We start from the raw sequence: 22,276 nt of genomic DNA, 5'->3' as shown, positions 1-22,276 counted from the left end.
TGTTCCAGAATCCAGGCCATGTCTGGACTCCACGCACCCAGCGATGGGCTTGGCATGTAATTTTTAATGATTGTTTGCTGAACAAAGAAATGGGAAACTAAGGCCGGGCGCGGTGGCTCAAGCCTGTAATCCCAGCACTTTGGGAGGCCGAGACGGGCGGATCACGAGGTCAGGAGATCAAGACCATCCTGGCTAACACGGTGAAACCCCGTCTCTACTAAAAATACAAAAAACTAGCCGGGCGACCTGGCGGGCGCCTGTAGTCCCAGCTACTCGGGAGGCTGAGGCAGGAGAATGGCGTGAACCCGGGAGGCGGAGCTTGCAGTGAGCTGAGATCTGGCCACTGCACTCCAGCCTGGGCGACAGAGCGAGACTCCGTCTCAAAAAAAAAAAAAAAAAAAAAAAGAAAGAAATGGGAAACTATTTGCGGACAAATTCTTCTGCCCTGAATGCCCTCTCTCTTTGCCTCTACTCCACTGTCAACCAACATTTGATGCTCAAGTGTTTTGTGAAATTCCACTGGAATGCTCAGCATTAACTATGCCATAAGTACCAATGTTTTTTCTCCAGCACCTTCTTCCCTTTAGTAAACATAGGGTCAAGTCTCTTATCTTAGAAAAATGAAGTTTCTCCTCTGCCTCCATGTTCCTTTCTGCCACTGCCTTCTCCCACCCCATCCTCTGGCAGCTAAACATCCTGAGTTCTCTTCAGTTTGCTGATCCCACTTCCCTGCCTCCCATTTGGTCCCCATTCATTTTAAGTGCTCTCAACAAAGTCAAAAACCACTGCCCGCAGCCATTATCTGGTCATGAATGATGACCACTCCTCCACGAAAACTCTCAACTCCTAGACCCCATTCTTACCTGTCTTCCCATCTTGCTCACCATTCCATCCAAGTTTCCTTCCTGGCCTATTTCACCTCCTGCTCTGTGAAGTTGGAGATCCCCGCTCCCGCCGCCCAATACTGTTCTTGGTTCTCTTCTCAGTTTTGACAGTGTCCTCCACTTCCCCTCCCGCCTCTATACAATCTGGCCCAAATTGATGTCCCAGAACACTCTCGTGTACTGAACAACTTCGGGTCCAGCTAACTACTGGGCACTTTCATCTCTAACCTCTTTCCTCAGGAATAGCTACTCAGTCATCTACGCCACAAAGTTGGGGCTCCTCTCTCTTCCTCAGCTTCCACACTCAATGATAATAACATTTATCAAGTTGGGCACAATGGCTTGCACCTATAATCCCGGTGAGTCAGGAGGCTGAGGTAGGAGGACTGCTTGAGCCCAGGAATTCAAGGCTTCAGTAAGCTATGACTGCACCACTGCATTCCAGCCTGGGTGACAGAACAACACCCGGTCTCTTAAAAAAACACTTTTATCAAGCACTTTAAATATATTAACTACTCTTTTTTTTTTTTTTTTTTTTGAGACTGTCTCTTGCTGTCACCCAGGCTAGAGTGCAGTGGCATGATCTTGGCTCACTGCAACCTCCGCTTCCCAGGTTCAAGCAATTCTCTCCCGAATAGTGGGGATTACAAACATGCACCACCACACCTGGCTAATTTTTTACTTTATTAGTAGAAACAGGGTTTTGCCATGTTGGCCAGGCTGGTCTCAAACTCCTGACCTCAAGTGATCTGTCTGCCTCGGCCTCCCAAAGTACTGGAATTACAGGCGTGAGCCACTGGGCCGGCCAAGTACTCTTAATATCTCCACACTACAGATGACAAAACTGAAAGATGGAGAGCTTAATGTACAACTGGCAGAACCAGAATGCTAACGCACCACTCTGGCGCCTGCCCACCCTTCTGCCCTAATCTAGGCCAGGCCTTCAGCCCCTTGGAATAGCGTGACTGGCCTCCCCTACTCCTAGTGACTCTCCACATGCCTGCCTACCTGAATTTCTGAAACACAAATGTCACTATTTGGCTTAAAACCCTCCCTTTTCTTCCCACTGTCTACAAGGAAAAGTTCAAATCCTAAGTAAGAATCGCCTCTCCTGCCACCACGCTCCTAAGTCTATGCTTCAACACTTGTTCATTTACTCTTTTTTTTTTTTTTTTGAGACGGAGTCTGGCTCTGTTGCCCAGGCTGGAGTGCGGTGGCCGGATCTCAGCTCACTGCAAGCTCCGCCTCCCAGGTTTACGCCATTCTCCTGCCTCCGCCTCCCAAGTAGCTGGGACTACAGGTGCCCGCCTCGTCACCCGGCTAGTTTTTTGTATTCTTTAGTAGAGACGGGGTTTCACGGTATTAGCCAGGGTGGTCTCGATCTCCTGACCTTGTGATCCGCCCGTCTCGGCCTCCCAAAGTGCTAGGATTACAGGCTTGAGCCACCGCGCCCGGCCCATTTACTCTTGATCAGAGACACCGTTTGATTCTTACCTCAGTGTCTTTGTGCATATTATCTGGCCATTACCTTATTTTCTCCCAACGCCTGGGAAAATGCCAGGGACACACAGGTACTTAAATATCTGTGGAAAAGGCATGGCTTCTTCAGTCATGTCGCCCTTATTCCGAACCCAAAGCAATGATCAGCATATATGCTCAATAAATATTTGCTGGATGAATAAACGATGTTATTTCCCTTCCCTAGTCACCTACCTGGCAAACTCCTATTCCTTCTTCTAAAAGAAATTTACCTCTCACTCCCGTGGGCTTCCCTACCTTAATATCCCTTCTACTCCAGCACGCAATGTTGATTAGATTTGTACCTGAAACTTCTACCACAAGGCATATCACACCGTACTACAATGGTTTATACACATTTGAGACTCGAGAGGTTTATTAAGGGCGGGCTGACACTGTATCATTGACGGCCATCGGAACAATAAACATTTGGTGAGCATTCTCGTACATGTCTTCTCGTTAGCCTGTGAGCTCCCCGTACCCCATTCATTCCAGTAACGTGGGAGCGTAGTACGGTGTCTGGCTTGGGGCAGACACTGAAATAGATGCTGAGAATTAACATCCAAAGATGTACCGCCCAGGCTGGGAAACTGGGCATTACCGGGGAAAGGCTGGGGCCGGTGGCCCCAACTGCCACAGATCACAGGATGGGCTGGATCAGCGCCTCTCACACTTACAAATCAATCACCTTAGGATTTTGTTCAAATGTAAGATCCCTATTTAAAAGGTCTAGGGCGGAGACTCCACGTTTCTAAGCTCCCGGCTCGTGCCGACGCGGCTGCTCCGCGGACCACTTTGAGAACCCCGTTCAGGGCGGCTGGTTTCTTTACCAGAACCACCACCATAGCGCGGGAAGCGCGCAGCCTCCTGGGACTTGCAGTCCCTCCAAGCCCTTCATAGCGGCCGCTTATTCCCGCTCAAGTAAGGAGCGCCCAGGCCCACGCTCCGGCTGCAGGTTGAGGGGCGGGGGAGAGATACCTGTTTGGGCTCGGTGGCCACGGGCGGCGGCGGGGGCACCGCCTGCACGGGTCCGGCCGGCATGACTGCGACGCTGAGGGCTGCCAGTGCGCCTCGGTGTCGGTGAGGGGTGCCGCCTCAAGACGGCCTCCCCGCTCGAATAGTACGACGAGCTCGCAAAATGGCGGCGGCCGAGCGACTTGTGGCCGCGAAGGTAAGACTGACGCACTTCCGGGACCGCCCCCTCGCCGTGGCGCGCTTCCTGCTCCTCCCCTCGGGCACCGCGGCGTCCGACGCCGTTGTCAAGGCAGCGGCTTGATCGCCTGGCTAGGGGTTTCCGGGGATCCCGGGAGCCGCAGGCGCGCCGGGGGCAGTTCCCGGAGGCGATCAGATACGGAGGCTGAAACCGAGACGCCGAAGACAGGTGAGATGTTCTACGTCACCCGCCGGACCCCCGCCGCACTCAGCTCGCGCCTCCTTTACTCCACAGGCCAGTGCCTCGCTCCCTTCGACACCGCCTTCCAAGAGCCCAGCTCCCTCCCATTGGCCTCTCATTTTGGAGAGCCCCTGTGCCCTCAGGCTCGCCGCCTCAGAGCCCCGCTTCCCTAGTCCCTTAGTCCCCCCTTTCATTTCAGGCCCACATCCTCCAAGCTGCTCTTCCAAATCCTACGCCCTTAATTCCCTTTTCCCATAGGCCTGCCTTTTCTTGCTTCCACCCCCTGCCTTCCGTAGTCCCGATCTCAAGCCCCACTGGGGCCTCCCTCTCAAATCAAGGCTGCTGCTTTTTCTTTCTTTTTTGTTTTTTTCTGAGACAAGGTCTTGTTCTGTCACCCAGGCTGGAGTGCAGTGGCGCAATCTTGGTTCACTGGAACCTCCGCCTCCCGAGTTCAATCGCTGAGTTCAAGCAATTGTCCTGCCTCAGCCTCCCGAGTGGCTGGGACTGCAGGCGCCCACCACATCCGGCTGTTTGTGTGTGTGTGTTTCATAGAGACGGGGTTTCACCATGTTGGCCAGGCTGGTCTCGAACTCCTGACCTCAAATGATCCTCCCTCCTCGGCTTCCCAAAGTGTTAGGGTCACAGGCGTGAGCCACCGCGCCCGGCCAGTTTTAAAATTTTTTTTTGTAGGGACGTGGGAGGACGTCTCCCTATGTTGCCCAGGCTGGTCTCAAACTGCTGGAGTCAAGCAGTCCTCCCACCTGGCCTCCCAAAGTGCTGGGATTACACGCATGAGCCATCACGCAGGGCTGCTGCTTTAGGCTTCACCCCTCACTCTCACAGGTGCGCCCCTGCAAGCTATGCAGCTCGCTCCCCAGAGGCCTACCTCGAATCCTGCCGGCTTTCTCTCCCTCTCCTGAGATTCACCCCCTCTCTCCTTCCTCCCCTCCTCAACTCTGGAAAGCCCGGAGCTGGCTGGGAACCTGTGCCTGGACTTCAGTTTCCTCACCTGTGAAATGAGGGAGTGATAGGAAAGGTTGCTCTCTCAAGTCTTCCCCCTCCCCCACACACATCGTAGCTGTGTGTCATGGTTGTTATTAATGTAGAATAATGATAGCTAGGATGTATTGGTCATTTACTGTGAGCCGGATCCTGTGCCCAACACTTCATGTATTACATCATTTATTCCTTATAGCACCCTATTTACAAACGAGGACAGTGAAGTTTGGAGGTGGTAGAGTGGGAATGCAAGCTCAAGCCAGTCTTATTCCTCTACTAGTGCAGTTAGTTATTCTTTTGTCCTCAGTCCCTTCAACGTCCCCAGGGATCCAGGCAATTAACAATCTCATGTCTGAGACTGACATCTGCCACAAAGCTGGTTTTAGAGTTTCCCATGTTTTCGTGGTGGTGACTTTGAATCTCAGCAGTCACCGTGGCTGGGAAGTAGGCATCATTTTTACCAATAGGTTAGGGTGCTAGTTCTCAGAGAAGGCGCTGGAATGTTGAACGGAAGTGTAGGAAAGGCTCCTGCTCTTCTCTGGGAGTCAAAAGTCCGCCTTGAGCCCCAGGAAATTGAGGAGAGGCAGAGATAGCTGCTGCTCCTTCCTAAGGGCTCAATTAGTGCAGTCACCTATGTGTTCCTGGGTACAGTGCAGGGCCGGCAGCCTCAGACTGAGGGTTCCACTCAAGACCGGGGAATTACAGAGAGAGCTCATGTCAAGTGCTTTTTCACTTGATATGCACGTAAGTACTTTTTTTTTTTTTTTTTTTGAGACGGAGTCTTGCTCTGTCGCCCAGGCTGGAGTGCAGTGGCACAATCCCTCCTGGGTTCACGCCATTCTCCTGCCTCAGCCTCCCGAGTAGCTGGGACTACAGGCGCCTGCCACTATGCCCGGCTAATTTTTTGTATTTTTTAGTAGAGATGGGGTTTCACTGTGTTAGCCAGGATGGTCTCGATCTCCTGACCTCATGATCCACCTGTCTCGGCCTCCCAGAGTGCTGGGATTACAGGCGTGAGCCACCACGCCCGGCCGCATGTAAGTACTTCTTAAACCATGCTTGTATCTGCATGACCTCAATTTTCAGAAGAAGCAACATAAGGTCATCTTGGATTTTCCTGAAACTTGGGCATTTGCTGCTGCTTATCTGAACCAGGATCTAGTGGGAGTTGATATCCAAAATTGCCCCATAGGGCAGCTGTAGTTATTTGAAGGTGAACAGATCAGTGTTTCCTGGTGCCTTCGCAAGCACGCTTATGAATTCCAGGTGCTTTGCACCTGAATACACTTCCTCCCAGGTTGGGGCTTCTTGATTGCTTTATTTCCTTCATGCTCTTTTCAGGAAGGAAACCCAGAATACTTCCATGTGTTATTTTGCCTTTGTTTCTTTTTTTTTTTTTTTTTTTCTTTTTTTCTTTTTTTTTTTTTTTTTTTTTTGAGGCGGAGTCTTGCTCTGTCTCCCAGGCTGGAGTGCAGTGGCCGGATCTCAGCTCACTGCAAGCTCTGCCTCCTGGGTTCCCGCCATTCTCCTGCCTCAGCCTCCCAAGTAGCTGGGACTACAGGCGCCCGCCACCTCGCCCGGCTAGATTTTTGTATTTTTAGTAGAGACGGGGTTTCACTGTGTCGCCAGGATGGTCTCGATCTCCTGACCTTGTGATCCGCCCGTCTCGGCCTCCCAAAGTGCTGGGATTACAGGCTTGAGCCACCGCGCCCGGCCTTGCCTTTGTTTCTGCCTCCCTCCTTGGAGACATAAAATCTCTTGGGCAGCAGTAGTTCATGAGGGGCAGTTGCCAAGACAACAGGAGTGTGGGATGTGGGCATGTGTATTGTGAATGTCATGGGGCAGACACGTATCACTTGGGTGATATTCCATGGGTGAAACTGGCACACACAAGCTTACCCCTTGCAGAGACCCTCAGATATCATTGATAGTTCCTGGAGGACAGGGCTTCTTGTGCCCTGCTGTGTTCCTGGTCTTACCATAGTGCCTGGCATGGAACAGATACTCAGTCCTCATTTACTGAATGCACACACAGCATCTGACCCTCTGCACCATCCAGTACAGTACCTACCAGCCAATATGACTTTTGAACATTTGAAATGGTTTCTGGTTCAAATGGCCATGTGTTGTCAAACAGGCATTAGATTTTGAGACTTAATACCATAAAAATGTAAAAAATCTCCTTAATAATTTTGTATTGGTATGTTGAAATGGTAATGTTTTGGGTATATTGGGTGAAATAAAATATGCTATTAAAATTAATTGACTTTTTTTTTACTCTTTTTAATGTGTAGGGGAGAAAAAGTAATATCTTTTCCTCACTCATTGAAAGTTTAATAAAAGACAGATTAAAGTGGCTCACGCCTATAATCCCAGCATTTTGAGAGGACAAGGCCAGAGGATCACTTGAGGCCAAGAGGCCAGGACCAGCCTGGGCAACATAGCAAGTCTCTGCCACCTGTAGTCCTACCTACTCAGGAGGCTGAGGTGGGAGGATCACTTGAGCCCAGGAGTTCGAGGTTACAGTGAGCTATGATAGCACCACTGTACTCCAACTTGAGCGACAGAGTGAGACCCTGTCTCTAAAAAATAAATAAATGAAATAAAATTTTAAGAACAAATTAACAAGAGAAAAGCATACAAATGTCTTTTATAAAAGTTTTCCCTGACATGGAAACCTTCAGAAATGAAAACCCAAAGAAACAAGGAGATCTGTGTTTTTATGGACAGTGTGCAGAATTATGATTGGTGGACCAAAAGGTATGATCTGGAGGGGCACGGTAGCTCACACCTGTAAGCACAGCACTTTGGGAGGCCAAGGAGGGTGGGTCACCTGAGGTCAGGAGTTGGAGACCAGCCTGACCAATATGGTGAAACACCATCTCTACTAAAAGTACAAAAAGTGGCCAGGTGCGGTGGCTCACACCTATAATTCCAGCATTTTGGGAGGCCGAGGCAGGTGGATCACGAGGTCAGGAGTTTGAGACTAGCCTGGCCAACGTAGTGAAACCCCATCTCTACTAAAAATACAAAAATTCGCCAGCTGTGGTGGCACGTGCCTGTAGTCCCAGCTACTCAGGAGGCTGAGGCAGGAGAATCACTTGAACCCAGGAGGTAGAGGTTGTGGTGAGCCAAGATCATGCCACTGCACTCCAGCCTGGGCAACAGAGCGAGACTCTGTTTCAAAAAAATAATAAAATTAAAAATAAAAAAAATAATAAAAGGCTGGGCACGGTGGCTCATGCCTAATCCCAGCACTTTAGGAGGCCTAGGTGGGTGGATTACGAGGTCAGGAGTTCAAGACCAACCTGGCCAACATGGTGAAACCCCATCTCTACTAGAAATACAAAATTTAGCCAGGTGTGGTGGCACACCCCTGTAATCCCAGCTACTTGGAAGGCTGAGGCAGGAGAACTGCTTGAGCCCAGGAGGCAGAGGTTGCAGTGACCCGAGATCATGCCACTGCACTCCAGCCTGGCCGACAGAGCGAGACTCTGTCTCAAAATAATAACAATAGTACAAAAATTAGCCGGGCATAGTGGTGTGCACCTGTAGTTTCAGTTGTTCAGGAGGCTGAGACAGGAGAATTGCTTGAACCCAAGAGGCGGAGGTTGTGGTGAGCTGAGATTGCGCCACTGCACTCCAGCCTGGGTGACAGAGCAAGACTCCATCTCAAAAAAAAAAAAAAAAAAAAGTATGATCTAATAGTAATAAATGAGGGAGGGCGTGGATTTAGCAAGGCCTGTTTGCTCAGATTCTTCTTGGTGTTCCTGTGTGACATTCCTCCCCATCTGGGTATAGGGCAGGACACCTCTCACATGAGGGTCTTCAGGGGAGAAGGAGGGGAGAGGTCACAGACTGACCTTCCTGGCGGCCTGCTTCAGAGAAGGATGAGGGGAAGATGAGAGTGGCCTTCCTGCTTCTGCAGTTTTTTGCATTTCTAAGGTGCCATATCTTGGAGTAGCATTTCCTGTACCCCGTCAGTGGCTAGTAGAAAAACCTAAAATTCCGTGTGTGACTTGTATTATATTTCTTTTAGACACTGCTGCTCTAGAAGTAGCATGGCCTGAGGACAGAGCAGAGATGGTGGACTCAGAATCTCAGCTCCCTGAGAGACCTCTGGCAAGCTCCCTAACTTTTCAGAGCCTCAGTTTCCTCCTCTGTAGAAATGAGGCAGATTCAGGGAAGTGGCACACGGTAGTTCTTCAGTCAAACCAGCACTACTGAAGAGTGCCCTCTGCTCAGGCTGGAGGCAGGCAGCCCACCTGCCCCTTCTCTCACCTCCTTCCTCCAGCCTGGAACCCCTTCTCCTTCCTAGATAGCCTTCCACCCTGCTCCCAGGAAGCCCTGCCTGACTGTGCTTTCACTCACTGTCACTGTCATCCCTTCCCAGGGTCTGAAGAGCTACTCAGGGCCAACCCTGCACTGGAGACAGGAAGCCGGGCACCTGGATGAGCCTCTGACCCAGAGCCCTGGAGCCCACAGGCTCATCTGAGAACTAGACCAGTCACTCCAGCTCCACGGGCAGGCACCTGCACAGAGGTAAGGAGAGGGCCCCGTCCTCTGGGAGGTTGAAGAGTCCAACACCCTTCCCCTGAGTGCCTCTGAGCTTCCCAGCACCTGTGGGCACAGGCTGGCCCTTAGTCCTCTCAGCCCAGGTGACCAGGTCATACCACACGCTCCCAGGGAGACAGGCTGCCAACCACAAATAACTTCGCAAATAATGATTCCATTCTGGCAGGTGGTGTGTGCTGGGAAGAAAAAGAACAGGATGCTCTGAGAATGTGTGACAGGGAACCTCGCCCGACCTGGGGCCCTGGGGAGTTTTCCTGAGGAGAGGATGTTTGGCGGGGGGGCCTGAGGGAGGTGTCTTATCTAGAAGAAGTTTGGGGAGGGGCGCATTCTGGGTGGGGAGACACTGAAGCTGGGGCAGGCCACACAGGGCAGGAGCCCCAGGAAGCATTCCAGTCTTGGTGCTGTAGAAAGAGAGGAAAAGGCTCCAAGCAGGGGTAGGTTGCCTTATTAAACAATCACTCTGGTTGCCATGTACAACCAAGAGGGACCAGGTGGTACAGGGCAGAAGGGAAGTGGCTGATCCCTCAGGGAAGCTCTGGCAGTGTCTCGGGAGATGATGGGGTAGGAGCAGTGTCGATGGAGAGAAATGCTGGGTTTCCAGTGTGGTCTGGATGTAGGATCAGCAGCACTGGGTGTAGGAAAGAGGGAACTCAGGAAATGCCTAGGCTAGGGCCAAGCCAGGTGCACTCAGTGGGGTGTTGTTTTCTGAGATGAGGGAGGTTGGTGGGGAGGTTAGGTTTGGGAGAACAATTTTTCAGCCAGGCCTGGACTTGCTGGAGGCAGAAGGGGCCATGGCCTAAATGCTGCCCAAGCAGCCCCTGCTTCAGGGAAGTGTTAGTGCGAGGAGGTACTTCCTGCTACTGAGAAATTCACCAAGGACAAGGGGGCCCCGCTGGCAGGTGGAGAGGAGCTGGAGCTGAGCATCCGCATAGCTGCCTGATTCCCAGCAGAATGCTGGATCTGAAACAAGCTGCCAACTCACACCCCAGCCTTGCTGGAGGGTGACAAGCCACAGGAGGGACCAGGGCAGTGTCTTGCTTCTCCACTTTCTGAGTCAAGGGTCACAGAATGTTCAGATCACCACCTCAGATGTCCACAGGTGGCAGAAGATGGACCAGAAGCATTCTGTGGGCCGCAGGGGAACTGGGGAAGAACGGGAGCCAGGCACCCACACAAGACAAGGATGGGCTTCGCTATGGTTACTGCTAATAATATTATTCATAATAATAATAGTTAATATTGGTTGAGAACTTTTACTGGTGCCTTGCTTTGGACCAAGCACCTTACTCATGATCCCTTTAACGCCTTCACAACAACCTGGCCTGCTTGGAGACAATGTCCCCATCTTATAACTGAGCCTCAGTGACTTCCCTGAGGCCAGGAAGGGGCAGGACTGGGATTCTCTGCATAAAAACGTAATAGCAGTCCTGGTGTTCAATAGATCACAACAACCTGGCCTGCTTGGAGACAATGTCCCCATCTTATAACTGAGCCTCAGTGACTTCCCTGAGGCCAGGAAGGGGCAGGACTGGGATTCTCTGCATAAAAACGTAATAGCAGTCCTGGTGTTCAATAGATCAGTAGGGTGATTAGTTTATACTGATCTATTGTACATTTCAAAATAGCTAAAAGAAAATAAATAGAATGTTTCTCTTTTTTTTTTTTTTTTTTTTGGTAAGACAGAGTCTCGCCCTGTCACCCAGGCAGGAGGGCAATGGTGCAATCTCGGCTCACTGCAGCCTCCACCTCTGGGTTCAAGCAGTTCTCCTGTCTCATCCTCCCAAGTATCTGGGATTACAGGTACCCGCCATCATGCCCGGCTAATTTTTGTATTTTTGTAGAGATGGGGTTTCACCATGTTGGCCAGGCTTGAACTCCTGACTTCAGGTGATCCGCCTCGGCCTCCCAAAGTGCTGGGATTACAGATGTGAGCCATTGTGCCCGGCCTCAAATATTTCTTAGCATAAAAAAAAGACAGGCTGGGTGTGGTGGTTCTCACCTATAACCCCAGCACTTTGAAAGGCCAAGCCTTTCAGAGAGGACTACTTGAACCCAGGAGTTTGAGACCAGCCTGGGCAATACAGTGAGATCCCATCTTTACAAAAAATTTTTAAAATTGCCAGCTCAAGATGTTACCCCACAAAAATAATAAATAATTAGCTAGGTATCGTGGCACATACCTGTAGTCCCAGCTACTTGGAAGGCTGAGGCAGGAGAATCACTTAAGTCCAGGAGGTTGAAACTACAGCGAGCTGTGAGGGCGCCACTACACTCCAGCCTGGATGACAGAGGCCATGCCTCAAAAAACAAAACAAAAGGAAAAAAGAAAAGACAAATTTAAGGTGATGGATATTCAAAGTACACTGATTTGATCTTTACAAATTATATATGTATTAAATAATCCTGAAACTATGTACCTTGAAACTGTGGACATCTATCATGCATCAGTAAAAACAAAAATTGTTTTAAATATATATATAATGGGATTGAGTGTGGTGGCTCATTCCTGTAATCCCAGCACTTTTGGAGGCCAAGGTGGGTGAATCACTTGAGGTCAGAAGAACATCCTGGCCAACATGGAGAAACCCTGTCTCTACTCAAACTACAAAAATTAGCCAGGCATGGTGGCAGGCACGTGTAATCCCAGCTACTCAGGAGGTTGAGGCAGGATAATCGCTTGAACCCAGGAGGCAGAGACTGCAGTGAGCTCAGATCACGCCACTGTACTCCACCCTGGGTGACAGCGCTAGACGCCATCTCAAAAACAACAACAACAACAAAAAAAAAAAACCAAAAACATACATATATATAATAGGTTCCCTGTCACCAGAGTAACGACAATAGGTCTCAATGCAAGTTTTCACATTTTCCTCTCTTGCACTTTAGAAGTCAAGTGCATTTTAAATTTTCTTTGCGATTCTTTTTCTTTTCCCTATTCAATCACTCAGTCATTATTTGCCAGTGAGCATCTACAATGGGCCAGGTCCCCAGCTGGCCACACTGGGGACACCACAGGGGCTAAGATGGCTTGGAGAGAAGGCCGTTCCAGCAGACAGCAGTCAGAGCTGAGATGGGGGAAGCCCAGAGGGAGTATCTAAGCCAGCATGGAGGGTGCTTAGGGAAGCCTTCTTGGAGGAGGTGATATCCAGGAACCCTGAAGGATGAGAGGAGTTAGCCATGTGATGGGAATTGGACAGGGGAGCATGATTCTGACAGAGAGGACAGATGGGCGAGGATTTAGAAACAAGTGCCTCGTGTGCATGAGCTGCTACTGGTAGCTCATGGTGGTAGGAGGGAAGACTATGAGGTAGAGGGGAGGGGACTAGAGAGAGGCGAGGTGAGGGATGTGTCCAGAAGTGGCTTTTCTTCCATAGGCCACAGGGAGTACCAAGGCATTGTGGCCAGCATGACATGGTCCAGTAGAGTTTGGTCCAAATCTGTGGAACTGAAATCTCTGGAGGCCTGCCCTGTGACCCAGCTAGAACCTGCTGCAGTGGTCTAGGCAGGATATGACAGTGGCCTGGTGGGCCCAACACTTCCCATCATGCTTGCCATCATGCTATAGCTGTAACTCTCAGTTGTGTGTGCCCTGTTCAAGGGTTCACTCTGGGAGGAAACGATGAGAGGCATGTTCTTGTTCATAGCTGTATCCACCCAGCCTTGAGCAGGGGACCCGACATATATAAGTCCTTAGGAAGGACTTGTGGAGTGATGGACTCTGCAGGATGTGCTCAGGGTAGCGGGACTGAGAGGCTGGTGAGGCCACCCAGAACCAGGTCCAAAAGGCCTTGTCACCTGGGGCTGGGAAACAGACTTCTCCCCAGGGTCTGGGGTGAACTTCTGGCCTAGTAGCCCCTGGGCAGATGAGGGTTTCAGGGAGTTTCCTCCAGCAGCAGCCACGTGACTTTGGCTGACAGGGCTCTTCTGTGCTCACCCCAGGAGCTGTGAGGATGGCGCACCTGCTGGGCAGCCAGGCCTGCATGGACAGCCTGCGCACAGACCTCACCGACCTACAGGGTGCCATCGTAGACGTCTTCTCCCGCGCCGGGCCTGTGGACTTCCCCTCCTGGAAGTTCCCTGACCGCATGGCCTGTGACCTCGACATGGTGGCCCTGCTGGAGCACTATGACCATGTTCCGGGTGACCCCGAGTTCACGCAGCTGTCCCATGCTGTGCTGCTGGAGCTGGTCATCGACAGGTGAGGGCCTTGACCAAGCCTGGTCATCTCAGGATGCCAGCACCTGCCCCTGAAACCAGTGGCAGCTACAGAAGCCCCTCCAGAGGCGGGGGTGATGTTGGAACAACAGTCACCATTGAGTACCTGTCGGGGCCACATCAGCTCAGGACTTTCAAAGTGGTCTTACCTTTTATCGTTTGTCTTGTGTTGTGTGCTGTGCTATCCTGTGTTAGGCTCTCCTAGCCTGTCCACCTCAGGCAGTTGATTTCCACTCCATCGGTCTCTGTGGCACCACATCTGTGACCACGGTCTCTCAGCTGCTCCCAGCTGCCTCCTCAGGGTTTCTGTGTTGGGGACCCCATAGTTGCTTCTGAGAGTTTCCATCCCAGCCTCTCTTTCCTGTTGTCCTGTGGGTTGTGCTGTTCCCTCTGCATATCACAAGGCCAGACACGGGATGTGTTTTTCCAAATCCTGACCCGCTGGGAAGAGCCTCATGGATTCTCCTGCAGCCCCAACACTTCTAAGCTATCATTAAAGTTAACATGGTTGACGAGGCACGATGGCTCATGCCTGTAATCAGCACTTTGGGAGGCCATGGCGGGTGCATTACTTGAGGTCAGGAGTTCAAGACCAGCCTGGCCAACATAGTGAAACCGTGTCTCTACTAAAAATACAAAAATTAGCTGGGTGTGGTGGTGCGCTCCTGTATTTCCAGCTACTCAGGAGGCTGAGGCATGAGAATCACTTAAATCTGGAAGGCAGAGGTTGCAGTGAGCCAAGATCACGCCAATGCACTCCAGCCTTGGTAATGGAGTAAGACTGTTCCTCAAAAAAAAAAAAGTGAAAATAAAAATAAAGTTAACATGGTGTGCCGGGCACAGTGGCCGACACTTGTAATCCCAGCATTTTGGGAGGTTAATGGGAGAATCATTTGAGAGTTCAAGACCAGCCTAGGCAACATAAGGAGACCCCATCTGTACAAAAATATTTTTAAAATTAGCTGGGTGTGTTGGTGTTTTTTTTTTCCCCCCCCGGAGTTTCGCTCTTCTTGGAGTGCAGTGCTGTGATCTCAGCTCACTGCAACCTCTACCTCCTGGGTTCAAGAGATTCTCCTGCTTCAGCCTCCCAAGTAGCTGGGATTACAGGTACCCACTGCTACGCCCGGCACATCAACCTGTGGCTGTGGGCAGGCTCTTCCCCTTTCTGGGTCTCAGCTCTGTCATCTGTCAGGTGGAGGCTCTGGGCCACTGAATGTAAGGCAGCCGTTCACCCAGAACTTTTCAAGGACTCAGGATACAACTGAGGCAGGCCAGGCCTGGCTTCACAGAGCTCCCTGGTCCAGTGGAGAAGAGCCAGGTAGAAGTGCCACCCAGGAGATGCAGAAGAGGCTCCCAAGCTGAGGTTGTGGCCAGGGAGGGCTTCCTGGGGGAAATAGCCCCTGGGTTAGGTTTGAAGCTGGCCCAGCAGAGCATATTCTGAGACTCTTCAAGCCCTTGATGTCTGGGCCAGTTCCCCAGAGCCAGAGCTGCAGTTGTATGGTCTGAGGGTGTGTTGGCACCAGCCTGAGCCCCAGCAACCTAGCATCTCTGCCCGCAGGCTCCTGCTGCTGCTTCAAAGCTGCATGAGCTACTTGGAGAACCTTGGCTCCGAGCAGATGATGCCCCCCGCACGGGCTACGGGGCCCTGCATGTCCGTGGGGCTCACGGTGCGGCGCTTCTGGGATAGTCTGCTGAAGCTAGGCACGCTCCACCAGCAGCCACTCCCCCAGGTGGGTCCCAGCCTCTGTCTTCCCACTGTGGTGGCCTTCACAGCTCGCCCCAGCTCTGGCTTCCTAGCCTACCACTGTGTGCACCACAGCCTTCACTGGCTCCCACCGCCCTCCCAGTCAAGCCCCACACAGTGTGGCGGTTAAGAACACAGGCCTTGGGGGTCATGCCTTGCTCCCTGGCTCTGACACCCCTGTGGGACTTTGGAAAAATCTTGCCTACTCTGAACCTCAGTTTCTTCATCTGTACAATGGAGATCACATGAGCCCTGTTTGTTATGGGCTATCCCATAATCCACACAACCACCCGCTGGGGAAGGACCACTGTCACCGTGATGGGGAGGAAACTAAAACTGAGAGTGGTTATGGTGACATAAGAGCAGGCACGTCCACTAATCAAGAGCCCAGTAACCAGCAGCTGTGACGTCACCATCACCCAACACCATGCGTACAATCACATCAAGCCTGGAGCTCGGGGTGTGGGCCACAGAGAGGAGACCTGGGTGTGGTAACTTGAGTCAGAGTAAAAGAGGGAGAAAGTTCTCTCTTATTCACGTCAGTGTCAGAACATCTGAGGGTCTGCGTGTCAGGCAAGGCTGTCACACTGTCACAGAACATCCCCAGAGAACCAGTCACCTCCCTCTCTACTTTCTCCCTCACCTGCTTTCCCTTGTCTTTTTCTGAACACAGAAAGGGGCAAACCAAAGAGAGACTCCCACCTCCAAGCCCACCAAGGGCGAGCCAGCCAGGAGCCCTGAATGTCTGCCTGCCAAGTTCATCAAGCCCTCCTCCCCAGTGCCAGGCTTGCCCCAGACCTGCCAAGAGCCAGAGAGCATCCCTGTCAGAGCCTCCCTGCAGTTCCCAGCCACGACCGCCAAGAACACCAGGAGTGTCTACTCCCAGACCATTGAGACGGCCCTGGTGCCCTGTGACGCATGTGCCAGCGTCCAGGGAAACCTGCAGAAGGTGGGCAAGGCGGTCATCAGCCTGTGTCAGAGCCAGAACTTGCCCTCATCCTTGGGCCAGTTCCAGCAACTGGTACAGGACAGCATGGGGCTCAGGCCACTGCCGGCTGCCACAGTGGGCCGCTGGGCAGCAGAGCAGAGGAAAGACCTGAAGCGCCTCAGTAAGCATGTGGAGGCCCTCAGGGCCCAGCTGGAGGAGGCCGAGGGGCAGAAGGATGGCCTAAGGAAGCAGGCGGGCAAGCTGGAGCAGGCGCTGAAACAGGAGCAGGGGGCGCGGCGGCGACAGGCAGAGGAGGATGAGCAGTGCCTGTCCGAGTGGGAGCGCGACAAACAGCAGCTGCTCACAGGTCTGTGCCCCAGAGGCCAGACGCCTGGTGCCAGGGTCTCTGCCACAGCCTTTGCATGGATGTTTGTGAGACAGGACTTCCAGGGCAAGTGGTTTGTGTGGAAGAACCCAGGCTGGGACACAGGCAAGAGGCAGGGAAGGGAGGGCAGCAAGGAAGGGTGTGTTCATCCGGTGGTGACACTGTGATCTCAGTCCAGCTGGGGCTGGGAGCTGGGCTAGGACACTTGCCCAGACTCATCCCTCAGTCAGGGAGGGAGCTGAGGTATGTATCCACTTACACTGTCAGTCATTGAGGGCTACTTCCAGAAAGTTATTCCCCTGGCACTTCCAGCCAAGCAGAGCAGCCTCTCTGGTTTTGGCAAAAGCCATTAGAGACGCAGTTCCTGGCACCAGAAGTTGGCCAGTGCTCACTGACGGGAGGCCTGAGGGATTTGCCCTTTCTGAGCCTCACAGTTGCCTCCATGGATGACATCAAGGCCCAGAGAGGTGCAGACACATGGCAGCCAGCACATGAGAAGCAGGGTGGACAAGGGCCCAGCTGCCTCCACCAACCTCCCCAGAGCTCCTCCCATGACTGCAGGTGGCCTCTCTGCAGGCGATAGGCTGCCTCCACTCCATGAGGCACACTGGGCATGAAGGCCGCTGGCCAGCTCCATGGGACCCTCTGAAGGGCCTCTCTCTTGGCTGCCATAGAAACAAATGACCTAAAGACAAAGATGGCCACCCTGGAGAGAGAACTGAAACAGCAGCAGGAGTTCACACAGGCTATGGGTAAGGAACCCCGTCATAGGCCCCGATGCCACATCTCAAGCCAGGGGTGTGGCTGGACGAGCATCGTCCATCTCTGTTCCCTGAGCATCCAGAGTGAAGACGAAGGGTACCAGCCACAGGAGGGTGGGCCTGACCAACCACACTGTTGGGTGATGACCAAACTGGGGTGCCGCCTCCTACCCAGAAAGCACCTTCTATTTTCCAAACCCACCTCAGGCAGGGTCTAGAGCCCCATTTGGTTCCTGAGGACTCTGAGGCCCGGAGATGGGATATGAGCTCCCATCCTGGGTCTGAGGTAGTACAGCGCTCCCCTGCCCTACCATCCCATGTCCACTCAATGCTGCAGAGGCAAAGGCCCAGCAGCTGCAGGAGGAAGGCGAGCGCAGGGCAGCAGCGGAGAGGCAGGTGCAGCAGCTGGAGGAGCAGGTGCAGCTGCTGGTGGGTCGGCTGGAGGGCGCTGGCCAGCAGATCTGCTGGGCCAGCACGGAGCTGGATAAGGAGAAGGCCCGTGTCGACAGCATGGTCCGCCACCAGGAGGTGAGGCCGGGGCCCTTGCCAGCCTGGGCATCTGCAATGTAGGCTGCAGGGAGAGAGGGCTCCAATGTCAGGGAATCAGGGCTCATCTGTATTGGGCACCTGCTCCCTGAGATACCTCGAGGTGTGGGGGTTGACTCACCTTTACAGAGAGTCTGCCCTGAGCCAGGCACTGGGGGAACAGTGATCCAGGGACAGATACTGCCCAGTGAGGCCTCACTCTGGAGGAGTGCCCTACAAGCAAAGATGAACAGGTGTGCCACACTCTCCTGCCAGATGGCTAAGGGGTGCAGGGAGGGATGGCCACATCTGCCATGGGAATCCTGAATAGCTTCTAGGAGGAGGTGGCCTTTGAGCTGGATGCCCGTGACAGGCAATTAGCCCATCAGCCAGGGGAAGGATAGGGTGGGCAGAGGGTGAGCCAGGGCCCACAGCTGTGCTCTGGGCAATGGGGCCTCACAGGAGTCCTCAGAAATGTGGTTGAGGGAGTAGGTGATCTGTTCCCCAGTGAAAGGGGCAGGTCTGGGGGCTATCCTGGCTGGGTCCACCCTCAAAAGCTCAGCAAGGAGCCAGGAGTTCAGTTGAGAGTTCCCAGGGTCAGACATGGGCCCAGGGTAGGGGAAGCCTTTCTACCCCAAGTGGATGCTGTTCTCTGCCTTGTAAACTGTCACAGCCACCATGCATCAGGTGTCTGCTGTGACCCAGGCTTCAGGAGCCACAGACTCTGATGCTTACTCCTCACTACAGCAATAGGAGGTAGATACTCTTGTCACCCCCATTTTACGAATGAGGAAACTGAGCCTTATTGAGGTTAAGGAAGTTGCCCAAGGCTACATAGCTAGTGAGAGATGGAGCCAGGACTCCGAGCAGTCCAGCGTTAGTTCTTCCTGCTTTCCATTCAGTGGGTGTTAGGAAATGTGGGCTTCAGTGACATGGGATTATGTGACACTGGAGACCCGAGGAGAAGAAAAACTTAGTTCCCAGAATTCCTCTCCAAGTGGGGTCTGCGTGTGACTGGAAGGAAATGGGAGTGAGACCCCCAGAGTCAGCCAACTGAGTTCCAAGGGCCAGGGTCTTCAAGCCGGGGTCCTACCCTTGACCAGGTCTGGTGTGCATCTGCCTGCTGCCAGCTTCCCCCAACCCCTGCCCTTCCATGTGTGTGACCAATGTTCCCTAGACACAGACACACGCCCCAGGGGGGTAGCAGCGGGGGGTAGCAGATGCTGTAGCCTCCTTAGTTCCACATGGCTGGGCCTAGCCCTGTAGGTCTCACAGCCTCCCTGCTTGTCTGTTCCTGCTCAGTCTCTGCAGGCCAAGCAGCGAGCCCTGCTAAAGCAGCTGGACAGCCTGGACCAGGAACGTGAGGAGCTGCGGGGCAGCCTGGATGAGGCTGAGGCCCAGCGGGTCCACGTGGAGGAGCAGCTGCAGAGCGAGCGGGAGCAGGGGCAATGCCAGCTCAGGGCCCAGCAGGTGAGGGTGGGGGTCTTCCTTTTTGCTGGAGAAGTCTCTGGCCAACTGAGTGCCTGCAGGCCTGTCCCATGTCTTGTCTTGGGGTAAGGATGGTGCCCCAGGGGTGCTTAGTGCCATGTGGCTCACTCAGGAGCCAGGCCTGAGCCTCCCCCTGCCCCAGGAGCTGCTGCAGAGCCTGCAGAGGGAGAAGCAAGGCCTGGAACAGGCGACTACGGACCTGCGGCTAACCATCCTGGAGCTAGAACGGGAGCTGGTGGAGCTGAGGGAGCGGGAGCGGCTGCTGGTGGCCTTCCCAGACCTGCACCAGCCCACCGAGACCCAGATTCAGATCCATGGTAGGAGACTGGGGATGGTGCCAAGGGTATGCTGGGGCTCAGGGCCGGCAGTTGAGGGCTCATGGGCAGGACGCTGGGGACTGCAGCTCCCTAGCGTGCAGCAAGGGTGTTAAAGCCGGGCGGCCAGCAATGCAGCCCCTGTGGACCCACCACAGTACACAAGCGCTTCATGCGTCATCCACTCTGCATAGAGGGATGTGAAAGCCCAACAGTGATGTGACTGCCTCTAGTCACAACAGCCAAACCCAGACACAGGTCTGGTTGTCCCCACAGCCCATGCTCTTTACCACATCACATGCTAATTCTTGCTTGACTTCTCTGTGTCCCCCTTCTTGGTTCTTGGAATGGGTCCCCAAACCACACCATGGGACTAGTCCCACTGTACTGGACCCCTTGGCCCAGGAGTGCTAGGTACCCGTCTTGGCACAGGATTGGATATCAGGTGACCTGGATTTTCCCAGCCTCTCCAGACCCCTAAAGCGCTGGGGCAAATCCATTTGCAGAGCTGGCAGGAAGATCTGCAGTTAGCTGCTCGTGAGACATCATCCAGGCCCTTCTGTCCCCTTCTCAACCACCCTGTGAGGCAGGTCATAGCCCCTTTTTACAAAGCAGGAAACTGAACCATAAGGGGCAGCAACTCCCCCAGGCTCATGGAGCCAGAAGGAAGCATCCATCACAAAAACAGGGGAAGAGCAGTCTTGCCATTCCCATGCTTGAGCTGGCTGGGTGACCTTGGACAGCTCACTTTGGCTCTAGCCTGTCCAAAACAGGGGGCCTTGTCAGAGAGAGTCACTCTCCTCTCCTGCTTATTTGCTAAGTCTTTTTTTTTGTTTTGTTTTGTTTTTTGAGATGGAGTCTCACTCTGTCGCCAGGCTGGAGTGCAGTGGCGCAATCTCAGCTCACTGCAACCTCCGCCTCCTGGGTTCAAGTGATTCTCCTGCCTCAGCCTCCTGTGTAGCTGGGACTACAGGCGCCTGCCACCACGCCCCAGCTAATGTTTGTATTTTTTAGTAGAGACGGGGTTTCACCATGTTGGCCAGGATGGTCTCAATCTCTTGACCTCGTGATCCACCCACGTCGGCCTCCCAAAATGCTGGGATTACAGGCGTGAGCCAGCATGCCCGGCCTTGCTAAGTCTTTTGAGAGCTCTAGGTCCCACCCAGCTCTCAGATTTTATAATATTATGGTCATCTTCCCAGCAGGTGAGGGGAGAGGGAAGGGGGAATAAGGCCTCTGGAGAAGGAAGATGAGCTGGGAGGCCTGGTGCACTACACAGCTCCCTTGCGCCTGCCGGGCCACCCACCCAAGCTGGTGTGCCTCCCTTCTAAGGTCCTGTCCCATTGGGCACAGGAGGCAGATCCAGCAGCGTGGAATCCCAGATAACATGTCCCACAGACTCTGGCAACATCACAGATCAAATGGAGAGGCAAGTGCAGGCCAACGACATCCGCATCCAGGTCCTACAGGAGGAGAACGGGCGGCTCCAATCAATGCTGTCCAAAATCCGGGAAGTGGCCCAGCAGGGTGGCCTCAAGGTGAGCCTGAGAGGGCGGCCTGGAGACCAGGAGGAAGCCTCTGCCCAGCAGAGGTCTTCAAACTCTGCCTGGGGAACTTGTGGAGAGCCCACCTTATCACATGAGGCCTTAGGCTGTGCTTTTGTGAAACATTTTTCACATTTCCCTGAAGGCGTGAGGATGTTACGGATCCAGTGCCTTCCAGTCCCATATCCCCGCTATAGCCATTCATGCCTTCAGGTGCAACAGGAAGTCTTGTCGGGTCGGGTGTGGCGGCTCACGCCTGTAATCCCAACAATTTGAGAGGCAGGCAGATCACTCGAACCCAGGAGTTTGAGACCAGCCTGGACAATATAAGACCCTGTTTCTACAAAAAAAAAAAAAAAAAAAAAAGCCATGTCAGAAAGAAACCTCCCCATAATTGCTGCCTGCCCGAGGCTCTGCAGCTGAGAATAGGCCCTGGAAGGCTTCCTAGGCACCGCCCCTAGGTTGAAGGGCCCTTGGATATGCGCCTGGCCCTTCCCTCCCCATCCCTGGCTACGACACCCTCTCTGTACAGTGGGGAGGGGACTCCTGAACCCTTCTAAGACTGGCTTTTTTTTTTTTTTTTGTAGCTGATCCCACAGGACCGGCTCTGGTCCCCTTCTAGCAAGGGAACCCAGGGAGCAACACAGCCAGTCCAGGCTCAGAGCACATCCCCAGGGTGAGTGAGGCTTTACCAGAGGTGGGGCAGGTGGGTGGAGCGTCCCCCGCACTCACAGGGGATCTTGGATCTGGTTTTCCTTCAGGCCCTTGGGCAGACAGCACCTTCTTGGCAGCAGGACGGGCAGGACCCTGCTGGGCCAGCCCCGCGCATCCCCACCTCGGCAGCCCTGCAGCCAGCCCAGCAAGTCCTTGCTGGAGGGTGTGACCCACTTGGACACCTGCACCCAGAACCCCATCAAGGCCTTGGTCAGGCTGAGGAAGAGACTGTCACCTGGCCAGGGGACAGGCCAGCTCTGCACACCAGCCCCAGGAGCGGCCCATGTAG

The 22,276-nt window shown here is 53.3% G+C and overlaps 2 protein-coding genes across 2 annotated transcripts in view; one reads left to right on the top strand and one right to left on the bottom strand.

The window, feature by feature from the left end:
- Nucleotides 1-3,598, bottom strand: part of SF3A1 (splicing factor 3a subunit 1) — a 22,969-nt gene extending 19,371 nt beyond the window's left edge. Inside the window, exon 1 of the mRNA XM_010359576.2 lies at nt 3,381-3,598. Within this exon, the coding sequence (XP_010357878.1) occupies nt 3,381-3,443 (63 nt within the window). The 5' untranslated portion in view covers nt 3,444-3,598. The remainder of the gene's footprint in view (nt 1-3,380) is intronic.
- CCDC157 (coiled-coil domain containing 157) lies at nt 3,560-22,276 on the top strand. The gene is given in 13 exon segments (XM_010359575.2): nt 3,560-3,783; nt 9,188-9,336; nt 13,309-13,567; nt 15,143-15,314; nt 16,002-16,623; nt 17,316-17,393; nt 17,740-17,930; nt 19,230-19,397; nt 19,558-19,732; nt 21,083-21,267; nt 21,861-21,949; nt 22,035-22,227; nt 22,229-22,276. Coding segments are annotated over 11 exon segments (2,169 nt in total). The 5' UTR covers nt 3,560-3,783; nt 9,188-9,336; nt 13,309-13,319.

Source organism: Rhinopithecus roxellana, chromosome 13 (genome assembly GCF_007565055.1).
Source record: "Rhinopithecus roxellana isolate Shanxi Qingling chromosome 13, ASM756505v1, whole genome shotgun sequence".
Classification (NCBI taxonomy): Eukaryota; Metazoa; Chordata; class Mammalia; order Primates; family Cercopithecidae; genus Rhinopithecus; species Rhinopithecus roxellana.
Note: the sequence above shows the minus strand (reverse complement) of the source record. Positions and strands in the feature narration are given on the sequence as shown.